At 50.7% G+C, this 16,610-nt stretch overlaps 2 protein-coding genes across 2 annotated transcripts in view; one reads left to right on the top strand and one right to left on the bottom strand.

The window, feature by feature from the left end:
- WARS (tryptophanyl-tRNA synthetase) overlaps positions 1 to 599 on the bottom strand; it is a 21,697-nt gene extending 21,098 nt beyond the window's left edge. Inside the window, exon 1 of the mRNA XM_006839610.1 lies at positions 558 to 599. Within this exon, the coding sequence (XP_006839673.1) occupies positions 558 to 599 (42 nt within the window). The remainder of the gene's footprint in view (positions 1 to 557) is intronic.
- A 13,522-nt stretch (positions 600 to 14,121) lies between these two features.
- WDR25 (WD repeat domain 25) overlaps positions 14,122 to 16,610 on the top strand; it is a 192,295-nt gene continuing 189,806 nt past the window's right edge. The window contains exon 1 of the mRNA XM_006839527.1: positions 14,122 to 14,952. Within this exon, the coding sequence (XP_006839590.1) occupies positions 14,122 to 14,952 (831 nt within the window). The remainder of the gene's footprint in view (positions 14,953 to 16,610) is intronic.

The raw sequence follows: 16,610 nt of genomic DNA on the forward strand, positions 1-16,610 counted from the left end.
CCACGGTGCCTTGAGCTTCTGTGTTGTTGTGAAGTGCCATTGAGTTGGTTCCAACTCATAGCGACTCTGTCTATGGTTTCCGACGAGTGGCTGGTGGGCTTGAACCAGCGACCTTTTTGGTCCAGTGCGTTCTCCTGCGGTGCTACGCCAGGACTCCAGAAAAAGCTGAACATGGATATAATGGAGCTGATTGCACAAGGAATACAATTCCTGCCGCCAGTGTCTGCGGGAAGAATGTTCACCCCCCTCCCCCCCCCACAACACACACACACACAAGGAGCAGCCCACAGAGAACGCAGCAAGAGTGAGGGGAGGAGCTACAGAGACAAGGATGGAGAGCACTGAATCCGGGAGCAGGAAACTGCATTTCACACTGGCTTTGAGGATCAACTGACTGCAGACCGCATGCCCCAGCCAGGTCGATGGAAGCAAAAAACCAAAGTTAAGGTGCCCATGACGGAGAGGAGAGAGCCCTGGGTAGTCTCTTGCAGGGTGACATCCCCCAAGACTCGGGGTGCTCAGATGTATGTGTGGGGCCCTCCCAAACCACCACGCACCTTCCTGTCTTTGAGGGATGCTGAGGGCTGGCTGTCGGCCATGTCCGCCATTTCTCAGGGTCTGTGGTCACAAGTGGCGAGGGTGGTAGAGGACTTGCCGTGTGCTCAAGACAAGACTGCCTGGGAAGAGAGAGAGAGAGACGGGTTAACCAGCCATCATAGCTGACGTTTTGTGCAGTGAATCCTTTTTCCCACTGAAGGGGTATGAGGTGAGTTATAAAGGACAAGTCTGAGGCTATGGGAGAGAGAAGAATGAATGACAATGGTGAAGAGCGAAAGGGTTGCTGGGACTTCAGAGCTGCCAAGTCCCATCCTTTCTAGCCAGCGGTCACGGCCCCTGAGGCTGTCTCAGGGGGGTGGCACTCAGGTTTTGCTCAGCAGAGAAAGGTCAATGTGCTTTCATAACCAAGGCGCTTTATCTCAACTGTCCCAGGATGAGCGTCCACAGCTTTGCACACCCTGCCGCTCAGCTGCTGGGCTCCCAGGCCAGGGGAGGGGCAGGGTGGGGCCAGCCGGCCTTGACTGTTGCGGTTCTCACTCAGAACTCAGAACAGCGGCCTCCAGGGAGCTGCTGTCATCTTGACCGTCAATCCCCAAAGGTACCTGGCAGTATTTGCAGAAGGCGGGGGCACAAGCAGGCCACCTGGTGCAGAGACTTGGCCACCGTTGGGCCTTCTCTGCCTTCCACCTATCTAAACAGTCACCAGAGAACAGGGCTGCAGTGAGCTTCCCACTGCTTCGCCCACACCTGCCCTCAGTGGTCCTTTCAGCCAAGGAACTTGGGGCCTTTGCCCCACGAGGCTGGCTTCTAGCTGATGCAGCAGCATGTAGCCCTCACACCTTCTCTGCCTGCTTCTGTGACTTCATATACCACGTGACTGGCCTCGCCAGCTGCCAGTTACTCTCCTACAGGCTCCCACACTCCGACTTTGTCCGCACAGCAAGCCGGGGGCTGGGGACTATTTTTATCCCCATTCTACAGATGGATGACTGAGATCCAGCGGCTGAGGTGTTAGCATGTGGTGGTGGTGGGGTGATGCGGTGATCCGAATCCACGTACCATAAGGCAGTGCGTCTGTCTCGTCTGTTCTTCTCTGTCCCCCCCTCATATCTCAGTTGTTCCTCTCAAGCCACTTTTGATTTAGAAGCTGTTTCCTCCACGGAGTCCCCCTGGTCTCCTTCGAGACCGAGCCCCTGACCTGCTCTCTAACAGTGCTCAGCACATGCTTGGTGGTTACCACCAATGTCACAAGGCTGGGTGGGGCCTCACTTCCTGTGCCCACGGTTGACTCCTCAGAGCCTTGCGCATCCAGCTCAGGCTGCCGTGGAAGACGTGATGGGTGATGGGGGGCCCTGGTCACTAACTTCATTAGGACCGAACCAGTGTTTTTTTCTGAAATTGCTCTGAGGCTACAGCTGCCTCGGACTAGAGACACGGACATCTCACCTGCAAGATCAAGAAGAACAGAGGCTCTGGAGCTAACACAGGTGTTCTACCTTTCAAAAGCAGGAGGCTGTGAACTATGTGTCAGGGGCTTCTCTTCGTTAAAGTCAAGACTGTACTTCAGGGGTCAGCTCTCCAGACCCTCCATTCTTCTTGGCAGTGGACACTGAGGAGCCAGTAAACAGCAGACAGGGAGCAAGGGTACAGCAAATCATGAGGTGCGTAGGAGGAGCCCTGCCTTTTGGTCCCAGGACCTGGGCTTAACTAAGTGGGCGACCTTGGGCCAGTCACTTCCCCTTTCTGAGCGTCTATACAAGGGTGTCACCAGGAACCGCTTCACTTACTGCTATGACTGTCATGAGAAGACAATGATAAAGGTGTGTTTTGTAAGCTGTAAAGCAAGACAGAAACACTTTGCTATTTGTTTTGCTAGACTTCCGAAGCATGCTGAGCTCCCAGCTGAGGCTCTACCTTGCTGCTAGACATGGACTGAGAATGAAGGCAACGCCGTTAAACAGAGCAGCTCACTTGGAGCAGTTCTGTACCTGCTTCTGACACATATCAGCAACGTACTCATCACAGCAATCCTGAGACAGAGGAGTAAATCACGGCCCCTTTTCATGGCCTTGGAGCTGATATGGATTCAAAGCAACTCTACAGGACAGACCAGGACTGCTCCATAGGGTTTCCAAAGCTGTAAACCTTCACAGACGCAGACTGCCCCGTCTTTTTTCTCCCGCGGAGTAGCTGGTGGATTTGAACCACTGACCTTTTGGTTGGAACAACTAACATATCGCACCACAGGGCTCCTTAAACTAAGGCACAGGAGTTAAAAAAACAAAACAAAACAAAAAACCTCGCCTAAGGTAATGCAGAGAGGAGACATGCTCCAGTAACTGGACCCGAGCACCTACACTCTCAACTCTTCCCTGCATGTTGCTTGGCCTCAGTCTCTCAACTGTGCAATGGGACTAATTAGAATGCTAACCTGCAGGAGTGTTGTGAGGATTGATCATGAAAAATACCAGTAACTGGTCTAGCACAGAGATGAACAGCCTGTTGTTGTTCAGTGTCATCGACTCAAAGCGACCCTGGATAGGGCTCCCAAGGGGCGACTGGTGGGTTTGAACCACCGACTTGGCAGTTAGCAGTCCAGAGCAGTGCCTAGAGTTTTGGTTTAAAAAGCATGTCACTCTTAACTCAAGCAATTGTTCTATGGGTCAATTGTGTTCGAAGAGAGAACCCAAGATGGGCCAACAGCCAGTTTCTCTCCCCTCCATGCTGGGAACCAGTTCGATTCCCAGAAAGGGAAGTCTGGCAGGTAGCCGACTTCACACCACCCAGGTTGGGTAGCCGGCAAGGGGCTGGAATGAGGCAGAACCTTCTTTCTGATCAGCACCGGGGGGAGGGGAGGGGAGGGGAACACACACTCAGGCTCCCCACCAGCTTCAAGCTACTGAGTTGCGGGTTGTACCCATTTCTCTGGGGCAGGGGGAGAGGTGTCGCTGTCCATCTCAGTGAACAGCAAAGTGGTAAACTTTTGGAATTCCCTTCAGCTTACCCCTGTCCTTCCCAACACGAGGTGTCCTGCACAAAAGGAGGCAGGCGGTAAGGCTCTGAGGAGGGCGGAAATCAGGTATTCAAGGACACTGTCCTCAAAAATGCCTGGAGGAAGCGCAGGCAGTGGGATTGACCAGTCCCAGGGTGAGCGGGGGCGGTCCCATCTGCCCCCAGTGGAGGATCAGCTAGAGGAAGTGGGCCATGTTATGTGCACACACGGACTAAAACCTGCTCTCTGGGTCACTATTGAAACCGTGCGTGTACACCTGTGCAGACGGCACAACTTGTGTTTGTGCTCTGGGAGTGATCCGAGATACGTAGTGGAGGAAGACCATCGTCTTCCTCATTCCACACATTGCCCACCTTCTAGTCCTCAGCCTCCTTTTCCTGCCGGTGAACTATGTCTGAAATGACTGACACCTACACTTTGCAAGTGGGGTGGACTGGGCATGATTCTTGGCACCCTTGTCTGAAGGGTTTGTTAATCACAGAAACTGTCCACAGGGCTTCCGAATCGGCATGAAGAAAAGCTGTGATATCAATTGAACAAATGCTCTCACTGGAAACAATGAAAAGGAAGCAACGCTCTGTGCAATGACTCGATTCTCCCATCTCAACACAGTACTGAGGGTGTAAAAGGCAAACCTGAACATTCCGCAGCAGGCCACACCTTTAAAGAGGCAAAAGCTCTTCAAAAGGACCTGTCCACCCACCTCTTTATGAACTTTACTCCTGTGCTCTCCATCTCCATTGTTTGGAGGAGTATAACAGGCACCAGAAGAAACTGGGCAGAATTTGGGGGTGAGGAATGGAGAGAATCAGACCCCACCTACACTACCACACAGACAAGACCAGGGTGCCCAGAGCCTATAATTCGGAGGAAGGGGAGCAGCAAGATAACCAATTTTGGAGCAGTAAGGAAGAGCAGGGACCCAGGAAAAGTTTCTGGCTTCCTGGGCTACCTACCTACCAGCCAGGGGTGAAATATGGCTTTTCACATCCTAGCTTTAGGCTGCGGCCAACAGCGGCGCTGGACCGGGGCATTCCCAGAGGACAGGAACACAAGTCTTTTAGAGCATGCAGTCCTCTACACCCCAAACCTTGGGCCAGATCACATTCCACTGTTTTGGTTTTTTATTTAACAGTAAAAGTCATTTTCCCCTCCAAAGGGCATTCATTAACTTAAAAGAAAGGCCATTCATGTACATGCAGCAAGGCATCCAGTAATTTTGGCTACCATAATGAAAATGCAAATTGTTGCCTCTTCATTAAAAAGGCTGTGTCTGTGAAAGAGATGACAGCCAACAAAACAGGGGCTGAAAGGCAATGTAGACAGAATCCAAGGCGGCAACTCTTGGTCCACTATCCCCATTCCCCTCCAGAGAAGAGAAGCACTCAAACTCTGGGTTTATAGGATGAAATAAAATGCACAAGACCCTGATGCTAAGACAGACACCCCTCACCACCAATGCCAAGGTTTCCAGCACTTTGGTCAAAGTCTGGTTCAAAAACAAACCCTAACAAGCGGTAAGCCTGGCCAAAGGTGGCAATACGTACCTAGGTTGTGGGAAGCTGCAGAACGGGCACTGCTCACAGCAAGCAGGTAGCTGAGGGGCTGCAGTGCCTGGTGCAGCCAGGAGGGCGTCCTTTAATAGCCTCTCCCTGTCTCTTTCACTTTCACTTTTATTTTTCTCCCGTTTACTCCACCCTTCAGTTATTTGCACTGGGGGGTGGGAGGCGGTTTCTTAGAAATCATTGTAATTCTCAGAAACACTTGCGCCTCGTGGCCAGAATCCAAGATGGGGATGTCCTATTAGGGGTGGGATGGACCGGGGACTACTGAAACTGGCTTGGAGAGCCGCACTATTACCCCTCATTGCATCAGCCATCGCGGATCTGGGGTTGCATCAGGCATCCCATACCCTTTATGGACTGATGGACAACCTCCACACCCTCTTCCGTTCCCACCCTCACAGTGGGGGTGGTGAATTGTGTTTGTGTAGTGGTGGGGTGGGTGGGGCAGGAGGGCCGACAGGAAAGTCCCCGCAGCTGTTCGCAGAGGAGGCGCAGTGCAGCGAGAACCTGAGCTCTGGCGGCAGAGTTTCACACCAGCTCGGGGTTTTCTTGCCGAGAGACCTCGGGCAGTCACCTTTCCTTCCTCTGAGCGCTCATTTGTGTAGCGGACATGAAGCCTCCCAGCAGTACCGAGGGGGGACTAAGTACGATGCTAGAGTCGCAGAGCCTGGCACGTGGCAGACACTCCATACAAGTGGGGACCGCGCCCCTTAGGAATGGAGGGAACGAGGCTGGAGACGATCAGGGGTCGGCGCTGGTGGGAGTGTGGCAGAGGCCGGGGTTCACGGCGATTGCAGAAAGGGAGCGAGGGGTCGTGGTATCCTCCACGCCCCTCAAGGTGCCAGAAGCCCGCGGGCAGCATGTCTGGTCCTGGGGACATCCCAGGCTCAGGTGTGCGGGCGGTCCCGGGAGATCGGGTCCCTGGAACCGCCCGGCCTCTCTCCCTACCTCCATCATGCCCTCACTCACCCGGCCCCCCGGGCCCGTCAGCACCACCGACTCAGCCCCGGGTCCTTGTCGGATCCTCTGTAGAGACGCGGTCCGGGAGGAACAACTTCCGGTCTGCATACGCCACCATTGGCTGTTCTCGCGAGGGCGGGGCACAGATCGCAGCTGATTGGCTGGCGGCTTCCGCGGCGCGACGGAACGCGGCCCGGCGGCTGAGTGCCGGCCGGACGCCACGGGAGAACCGAGCGCTTCCGGTGCGTGTGGTGAGCCTCGGGCCCAGGGTGGGAGGTGGCTGGCACCCGGCCGGGCTTCAGTGTGGAGCGAACCTATTACCTCCGCTCGCCTTTCCCCGTCCCCCATTCTTTCCAAACGACCAGCGCTCTGGATCACCCTTGCCAATCACTCCTGACAGCTCGGCTAACTCCTATTCATCCTTCAAAGCCCTTCTCTGGTCGTTATCTATTGTGTGACTTTCATGATAGCTCCGTAGCCGCTTCCGGGACAAGGGTGTGTGTTTTGTGTTTATGGTCTGCCCCCATCAGAGCCGACTTAGTGGTTGACACACCAGATAACGAAAGAAATGATCGTGGAGTGAGAATATCGGTTTCTTTTACTTCCGTTGTGCCCCACTCCCACAAGGTTGCATTCCAGAAATATTTCTAGAGTTGGGGATGGGAAGTGGACAGAACACAAACAGCCCTGCCCTCAGAGACCACATGTTGGTGATTGCCAATGCCACCCACCCTGTCCTTAAGCTCCCAAACCAAACCCTGTGCTGAGTTGATTCCGACTCTTAGCGACCCTATACTGTAAGTCCTTTTCTTAGCCTCTATTTAGGTACGTAAGTAGGAAGAATTGTTTAATTCTTGTACATGGGCTGGGAAGTTGTATCTCTAACGATCCAAATGGATCCTCATTTTCTTAAGAAAGGAAAGCTTATTAGGAATACCAACCTTCTTGCATAACATAGTAGTTTTGTTTTGTGTTGAAGGCATTTTATTTTATTTTTTTTCTTTTTCTTTTTCAAATCTAGTTGATTATAGAGAAATGGATTGTGAATCATGGGGTTGGAGGTTCAAGCCTATGAGCCACTCTGCGGGAGAAAGATGAGGCTTTCTGGTCCCGCAAAGATTTAAAGCCTCGGAAACCCTGAGTAGGATTGCTGTGGGTCGGAACCGACTCGACAGCGCTTTAATAACAACAACAACAACAACTCTTCCAACTGGCTGTACCTCTACTGCATTCATTACCTCACCCTGTCCATGAAAGAGATTTCTTTTCATTTTGGTTCATCCTAGAAACGAAAAGGGCAGAGAACAGTTTCTTCACAAAGTTTATGTTCTTGTCCCAATCCCCATTTTTGCCCATTTGCCTAGAATCATTCTCCACTCATCTCTCTTCCTTTCTGAGGCCCGTCTGCCTTTCCTATAGAAAACTGCAATCCCCTGCCACTCTGGGTCCCCTTCTCTGTTTTACTTTTCTCCTTAGCATTTCTCACCGCCAACATCCTCTAGTTCACTTGTTTATGACCTGTCACTGTGGACTTGTGTGAGGGCAGGGCATTGGTTGCAGTTTGGTTCAATGATGCTTAGTGGGAAGCGAGCTCCCTTGCCACTTGTTGAATGTATATGAGGCTGATTGGCTAGGGAACCTTACTCTCCTCCCTCCCTCCTTCCTTCAGTCCTTGCTGTGAGAATTGGGTTACTCTGATACCTGCTCAGACCTCTCCTCTAATTCTGGTCATTGGCTTCTCCAGTGCCTTTTCCACTATGGACCATTAGGTGGGGATTCACCCTGGTGGTTGAGCATACCCAGGTGGGGGCCTGTGGTTCCCTGTGATCAGGAGGAGTGGGCTCTTGTGGTGGGGTAGTGCTGTGCCCAAGGGTTGAAACCAACAAGACCTGATCAGAATGGAATTTAGAGACCAGAAATGCCGAAATCATTGCTCGCTCACTTGAGATGGGCTGATTTGTTTTTGAAGTATTATTAAGACTGTGGGTTTGAGTGTGGCAGTGGACACCTGCCTGGATTCGGTGCAGGTGGGGTTATTGGAGGAGGCAGGTCAGCTGTGGGACATTTACTGGCCTGTATGGCAGCGGAGCCTTTCACCGGTATTCGGAGAGAGACGTGGTGGAGGTGGTTATGTGTCCTGGACTCGGTTCCGACTCATAGCGACCCTGCATAGGGTTTCTGAGGCTGTAAATCTTTACGGGAGCAGAAAGCCTCATCTTTCTCCTGTGGAACAGCTGGTAGTTTCAAACTGCTGACCGTGAGGTTAGCAGGCCGACTCGTAACCACTAGCTACCAGAGCTCCTTGGAGAAAGGCATGGAAGGGTGGAAATCATTGGACATCGTTAATAACACATGCAAGTAGAATCTTGCCAAAGAGCGTTCAAAACGGCTGCAACAGTATATTGACAGATTCAGACAAGGCCGTGGAACGAGGGATGTCATTGTTGATGTCCGATGGATCTTAGCTAAAAGCAGAGACTACCAGAAAGATGGTTACCTGTGCTATATTGACTATGCAAAGGCTTCGACTATGTGGATCATGATAAGCTACTGACAACGTTGCAGAGAATGAGTATTCTGGAGTACCTCATTGTGCTCCTGAGGAATCTGTAAATAGACCAAGAGACAGAACAAAGGGACAATGAATGGTTTAAAATCAGGAAAAGTGTGCGCCAGGGTCCTATTCTTTCACCATAGTGTATGCTGAGCAAAATCCACGAAACTGGATTATATGAAGAGGAATGTGGCATCAGGATTGGAGGAAGGCTCATTAACCTTCGATATGCAGATGATACAGCCTTGCTTGCTGAATGTGAAGAAGACTTAAAATACTTACTGATGAAGATCAAAAACCACAGTTTTCAATATGGGTTACATCTCAATGTAAAGAAAACAAAAATTTTTACAACTGGACCAATAAGTAACTTCATGATAAATAGAGGAAAGATTGAAGTTTCAAAGACTTCACTTTGCTTTGATCAACCATCAACACTCATGGAAGCAGCAGTCAAGAAATGAAATGATGTATTGCATTAAGCAAATCTGCTGCACAAGTCCTCTTTAAAGTTTTCAAGAGCAGAGATGTCAGTGTGAGGACTAACGTGTGCCTGACCCAAGCCATGGTATTTCTAATAGCCTCATACACATGTGAAAGTTGGACAGCGAGTAAGGAAGACCGTAGAAGAAGAATAGATGCATTTGAGTTATGGTGTGGGAGAAGGATATTAGTTATGGCCTGCTAGAAGAACAAACACATCTGTTGGAAGAAGTACACCCAGAATGCTCCTTAGAAGCCAGGATGGCCAGATGTTGTCTCTCATACTTCGGACATATTAGGAGGATCACTTCCTGGAGAAGGCCATCATGCTTGGTAAAGCAAAGGGACAGAGAAAAAGAGGGAGCCCTCTAAGGAGATGGACTGACACACTGCAGCAACAGTGGACTTCAGCTCAGCAGCATTTGGGAGGCTGGTATGGGACTGGGTGGTTTCATTCTTTTGTGTACAGTGTCACTAGGAATCAGAGCCCACTTAGCGTCATTTAACGCCAACTTAGAAGGGCTGAAGGAACCCTAGTGGTGCTGTAGTTAAGTGTTGAGCGTTAAGTTGGTAACTTAAAGGTTGGTGGTTCATAACCACCATGGGAGAAAAATGAGGCTGTTAGCTTCCTGTCTTGGAAAATCTTTTTAGAGTACCTTTGAGTTGAAATCTACTCCATGACTGTGAAATTGGATTTTTTTTTTTTTTTTTTTGATGGAAAGGGTGGGGCCACTGAAACCTCCTGTCCTCAGGGAGGGGTGGGTGATTGTGTGAAATGGCTTAGCAAAGTATGTGACCCTACAGTGATAACTGGGGGCCTGAGGAGGAACTCACCAAGGCTTAGCGCTCTGGCTTTTGAAATTGGTTGACTGCCTGAGCTCCACCCATTTAAGGGCTGCATCACCCTACGCTCTGCTCTGCAGTGTTCCTGTGGATTTCAGTACTGGGGGACCACACCCTCTGCTGTTTCTATGGTATGGTATCCTTGCAGATCTCAGGACTGCTCCAGAGCACCCTCTGCCCACTGGATCTGCCCAACATCCTTGCTGATTTCAAGGCCCCTCCACCATGTCTTCTGAGGTCTGATCGTGTTGCGTGTGTATCCTTGCATTCCTCTTCAGTGTACTTTATGCTGACGTCGTCACGGGATAAGAACATTGAGCTGCAGACCCAGGCTCTAGTTTCGAGGAACTGTTAGTTGGTAACGATTGTATGCTGGTTCAGAATTTCAGGAAGAGTTATTTTATTTTTTTCAGAGGGGAATTTGTAGCTATGTGAATTTATGTGCTCTAGTGAAATGGGCTGGTGGGCTCATATCACATTCCCGGAATTGCGTCCCCTACACTTGGGTGCACTGACCCCACCGGGACCTGGGTTTTGTGTGGTGAGTCTGCTCTCCCCACTGGCTTGGAGTCAAGCTGGGAATTCTGGGGAAGAAGGTTGGTGGAAACAGCGTAGAGGGATGATATGGAGTGCACGCAGGAAGATGAAGGGGAGGGATGCTGGCTTTTCCCACCCAGTGGATTCCACACATCTTCCTATTTCAGCATTTTCAGACCTACCCCACAGCGCTGCCAGACTCCGTACACCGGTCTTCACAAACGTGTGCCTGGGTCAGCGCAGGACAGAGTCCTAACGTGGGATCATTGGGGTAAAACCTATGTGTTTACATTTTCAGCAGCAGGTATATACCAGTCGTCATTGAGTTGGTTCCCACTCACTGTGACCCCATGTGTCTGAGTAGGGCTGGGCTCCATTGGATTGTTAATGGCTGATTGTAATTTAGAAGTAGATTGCTGGGTCCTTTTTCTGAGGTGAACTCTGGGTGGGCTTGAACTGTCAACCAGAGGATTAGCAGCCAAGCAGACCAGCTGTGAACTTTCCAAATTTTAGTAAACAAGCAAACTAAACAAACCTCCTTGCCATCAAGTCAGTTTCCATTCATGGAACTGTAGTTCATGCGTGCTCCATGTGGTATTCTTGGCTGTAACAGTTTTAAAAATTGTATTTTGTTGAGACTAGACCCAGCAGAATGTAAACCAGTTCCATGGACACTACATGTAGTGTCTCAGGATACTGATTGCTGCCTTGGAATCGTGCAGCTCTTCTCACCTCCTTTTCTGAGGTGTTTCTCCTCATTCACATCAACTCCCTGCCCGCCAAGCTTCCTGCCTAGCCCTTTGAGTTGCTCTTGTCACTGTGATCTCAGATCTTAAAAGAGTGTAATGCTCAAGATGGTCTTTGCTTTACTAGTGAAGCTAAACTCTTGTTAGGCTTTAAGATAATTTCAGGGGCTATTTTTGGTTTAAGATTTAAAGATGATCTTAGTGTACTATTTTCAGGGGTTCATCCTCCCTCCATGCCTCTAGAAAGTCTGAAGTCCATGCGAATTTGAAATTTTATTCTGCATTTCCCCCCTTTTGATTGGAATTCTATGGACTCTTTGATCAAAATGTCCAATACTGGTAGCCAGGCACCATCCAGTTCTTCTGGTCTTCTGGCAAAGCTGGCAGTTGTTCATGGAGGCAACCAGCCACACGATGCTTCTCCTCCTGGTGCAGATTTCCTTCTTCCTCTGTTACTCTAGGCGAATACAGACCAGTTGTCATGCCTGGAAGCAAATCATCAGGCTTTCTTTCTTGGTACTGCTGGGTTGGTTCGAGCCTCTAACCTTTAGGTGAGCAGCTGATTGCAAACTGCTTACACCACTCAGGGACTCCTCAAGTGTTCACAGGTACTGACTGCCATCTCGCTCTCCCCATGGCGTCTTTACCATGTGGAGGGAGCCCTTGTGTGTCTGTTATCGCTCCATCTCCTCCTGTCTGCTGTTCGGTCCTTAGGTCAAGTTTTCATTTTCTTCATTGCAGCTTGCTTTTGGACCACTTACTTTAAAAACAAAATGTTTTATTGTGAATTATGTGATAGTTTACATGGCAGAACATTAGCATTACATTCATCCTAGTGTATATCATTTCACTGCCATGATACAATCCCCTCCTTGCATCATCAAACAACCAAAGGGCCCCTCGGTCATTAGCACACAGCCTGGCTCCCTCTCAGCTGCTCCATCTCTCCACCATCGTCTCAGCCTCCATCTCTGTAGTCACTGTTTCTCTGGGTAGGGTCCCGCACTCTGCTCTTCTCCCTTGATGGTCCCAGGGATCTCTGCTCCTAGACTGCAAAATAAACCACTCCCCTCCTTTTGCTGCAAAACGTCTACCTTTACATTTCTAACCTTCACAGTCAGTCCTGATAGTAATTATTCACTATTGGATCATAAGAGTCTTACCCCATCTCCTTTCACTAGCCCCGCCTGAACAGATTGGAAACCACTCAGTGAAGATTTTACCTTCCTCTGCACCCTCTGGATCTAGGTTCCCTCTTGAAAGCTTGTAAGCCAGTCACTTCTTGCCTTTGTAGCCCTCCCCACCCCTATTTTGAGTAGCCAAAGTCCAAGTTGGCCATTCCTGTCTCCTCTGTGTATGGAGGGGGCAGGAATGATCCTTGCTGTAAAGATTTGTTCCCTCTTTTGAGCTACTCCTTCCATAGGTGTAGGTCAAGTTCATCAAATTGTATCAGATTACTCTTTTTTTCCTCTTCTTTCTTCTTCTAGTTGATCTCTGATCATTAAAGCCAGGTCAAGTGGGTATTATCTCCAAGTGTGGGTGTTCTTTTTTTTTTTTTAAGTGTGGGTGTTCTTGTGCATATGTCCTCTCTTCTTATCAGCTGGACGCTTCACTCTCCACTCTAGTCCTCTGTGGCTGTGTCACTGACTCTGGGCCCAGGAGTCCCCAGGGCTTGCCACACTGCTGGCCAACCAGGTCTCCATCCGGGTTCACAGTAGTCTATTGAACGTGGTAGGACTTAGTTTACAGCTTCATTGCTGTTTTTCTCTCACTTCCCCTTATTGGTGACCAGCGTGGTCACCAATCAGAGTGTGTATTCCCATTGAGTCTTAGTCTTGGAAGGGGGTTTACCCTGAGGGGACCCGACCACTTGCCTTGACGTCCCCTGGGCAAGCACCTTGCTTGTTCTTGTCGTAACGGTTGGACTGCCATTGCTGTCCTTTGTTTTTCCTGTCATGGACCACTGACTTTTATTTTTGTCACTGTTGAGAACATACACCAAGCCAGCCATTTCTACAGCTCAGCGACATTGTTGACATTCGTTGAGCTGTACCACCATTCTCATCCTCAGTTTTGGAGATGCTCCGTCCCCCAGAGCATAAACCCCCCGTCCCCTAATGTTCCTTTCTGAGCTTTCAAGTTGCTGTTGTCTGTTGAATCCCATAGAAAGAATTCTTAAAGGAGTGTAATACTCAAGGCTGCACGCTTTACTGGCGAAGCTAAACTTGTTTGGATTTGAGATCTCAGGGGAAAATCTTGCTTATTTCTTGTTGAATTGATTTCCAAAGTTCTCATTAAAAAGATGACACCTTGTAATTCGTTATGCCTGGTGTATGGAAATGCCCTTCTTTTTCCTTTTATCTTTTTTTCCTTGTGGGTTTTTGAGTCTTGGTTCTCTTGTTGTGGTTGTTAAGTACCATGGAATCAATTTTGGCCCTGTATAGGGTTTCTGAGGCTGTAAATCTTCTGTGGGAGCAGAAAACCTTATCTTTTTCCTGCGGAGCAGCTGGTGGGCTTGAACCGCTAACCTTGTGGTTTCCAGGCAGAAGTCCTGGTGTGGTGCTATGGGTTAATGCGTCAGATTGCAAAGTCATTTGAACTGCAAGGTCAGCAGTTCAAGCTCACCAGCTGCTCCTTGGAAACCCTATACAGGGTCGCTATGGGTCAGAATAGACTGGATGGCACTTAACAACAACCACAACTCATCCCGTGGAGTCCCTGTGCTACCTTTGGATTCCCTAGGTGACCTATTTTCTCTTGGTTGTGGGTAAATATTCTTCAGTGCCCAGTTTCTGACGTTTGGCTTTATTTGGTTAACTTAGGCACTTGGTCCACAAAGCGCAGTAAGAAGCTGAAGTGTCAATGGCTTCTCTGGTGGCTTATGATGATTCGGACTCGGAGGCTGAGCCGGAGCCCGTGGGAAGTTGTAATGCTGTTGGCCGGATGCAGGATACTTCTGATGTGGACAGAACTGGCCAGCAGGATCTCACCCCTGGCCTGCTGGACATGACGGACAGGGGCCCACAGCCCACCAAGCATGGGCCCGAAGCTCCAGGAAGCCTTTGCAAAGGTTTGGACGGTCACCGTCTCCCGCTGGCTCGACTTAGGACCAGTGACTGGAAGTCTCACCCAAGCCACAGGCTGCAGTGGTCGCAGAAGGAGCCTGCGCCCACCTTCCCGCTCAGGGAGCCTCCACGCCCTTCCCTGTGGACCAGCCACACTCCAGCTGGCCACGTACCCCTGGTGGCTGCCCACTTCAAAGGACCAAAGTGCTCCTGGGAAACCCGTGACTCCCCTGAGCCGACCTCCTGTGTTCAAACCCAATCTGATGTCATCGGGAAAAATGGCAATTTGTTTCCGAAGAAGAGGCATGAGCAGTGTGTCATACCATACACCCCAAAAAGGCTAAGACAGTCACAGGCAGCAAACCCCGACCAGGGCGGATGCACAGGTGTGGAGCCCCAGGCTCCCTTGGCAGGTGGTGTCCCAGGCCCTGCCCCACATGGGGTGGCCCCCAGAGTGTCCGAGTTCATCCGGCCATACTTGGACAGTCAGTATAAGGAGACCCAGATCTCCAGGAACGTGCTCTTCCACCTTCGTGGCCACAGGGGCCCCGTCAACAGCGTCCAGTGGTGCCCCGTTCTTCCTCAGAGCCACCTTCTGCTTTCCTCATCTATGGACAAAAGCTTCAAGGTAGGGTCCCGGGGGCGCTGCTGGGACGCGTCACCTGTGACACACAGGGGACGGTTTCGGTTAGTTATTGCAGCTGAGAGTGAGTGGGCTTTCTTGGGGCAGCTTGGGACCCTTGTCCTTTCTGCTCCATTCCCTCCTTGGAACTGCCTTGCCCAGGTCACCAGAGGGACCGGTCCTTCCCTCATGTTGAGGACGCATGGCACAAGGAAGCCCTGGGAGGTGGGGGACACCGAGGGAGAGCCATGGGAGGGGAAGAAAAGCTGTCCCGGGACCCAGGGACGACCTCTGGGACCCCATGGGTGTGATACCATTTCTGTGTCATGGGCTGTGCTGGTCATGGGTTTGTATATGTCTGTGTGTGCGCATGCTCTGAGCTGATTCCCTGACCTTAGAAAGTGTGCATTGTGCGTGGGGGGCAGGCAGGTAAGAGACTCTCACTACCTTGGGTTCAGTGACATGAGGACAGTACCCAGTGTGAGACACAGGTGCTGTGAAACACACGTGAGGCCCCAGCCTCCCTCCTAGGGGCTCAGCGAAGGTCTCCAGACTCCAGACCGCAGTGATGACTGAGTTGAGTGTAGTGGGCGTGGTGCAGGGAGTGGGCTGCGGAAGGTGGTCTCACCAGGAGTTGCCCACAGCTGTTGCTCTTGTGTGATCATGCCTGAGGAGGGGGAAGGAGGTGCAGGCCCTGAGGGAGGTTTGGGGTCTCTCCAGAAACATGTGTTCATCAATGTACGACTTTCTTTTTTTTTAATTTTTTTTTTAAACTTCCTATGTCATGGTGGCCAGTCATGTCTTGGGTGTGGAGGTGCACAGTGTAGTGGACCTGTCCCACTGTCCACTCTCCTTCACATCCAGTCAATCACCTGCTACACGCAGATCCAACCAGCCCACTGCCCTCAAGTGATCCAACTCATAGCGAGCCTGGACAGGTTTTCCAAGGCAGTAAATCTTTGTGGGAGCAGAAAGCCTCATGGTTCTCTCTCAGAGCGGCTGCTGGGCTCCAACCGCTGACCTTGAGGTTCGTAGTCCAGTGCTTATCCTACAACACCCCCTGGTGTACCAAACGAAGAACTCAACTGCCATCAAGTTGATTCCGACTCATAGCCACCCTACAGGACAGGGTAGAAGTGCCCCTAGGGGCTCCGAGGCTTGGAGTCATCATGGAATGGCTGGTAGATTCAAACCAGTGACCAGTCCATTAGCAGCCAAGTGCTTTATCAGGAGCCACCAGGGCTCTGGAGGCACCCCGTGGGCACTCAGTAAACACTGGCTTCTCCCTTCAGCTTCCTCAGGCTGTTTTATTTGCAGGTTCTGTTCGAGGCTCCACTTTATAGCAATTTCTGAGAGGGAGGAAGGAAGCTGAGTGCAGCAGTACTCTGGAACGAGCCGCATCGAGGGTGTGGGATGTGGCGCTGTAGCACTAGCCTTGGACTGCAAACCACAAGGGCAGCAGTGCAGACCCACCAGCTGCCCCCCCACCACTCATCTGTCACTTTGTCGTACTGTGGTGATCCTGGAAGCTATGCCACGACTGTTTGAAATACCACCCGTGGTAGACAGCTTCCAGATGAAGGAAGAGTAGGAAGAAAAAGACGGACTACTTCCAGATATTTCATCACTGAAAACCTTATGAATTGCAGTGGACCACTATTAGC

Source organism: Chrysochloris asiatica, unplaced genomic scaffold (assembly GCF_000296735.1).
Source record: "Chrysochloris asiatica unplaced genomic scaffold, ChrAsi1.0 scaffold00025, whole genome shotgun sequence".
In the NCBI taxonomy this organism is placed as follows: Eukaryota; Metazoa; Chordata; class Mammalia; order Afrosoricida; family Chrysochloridae; genus Chrysochloris; species Chrysochloris asiatica.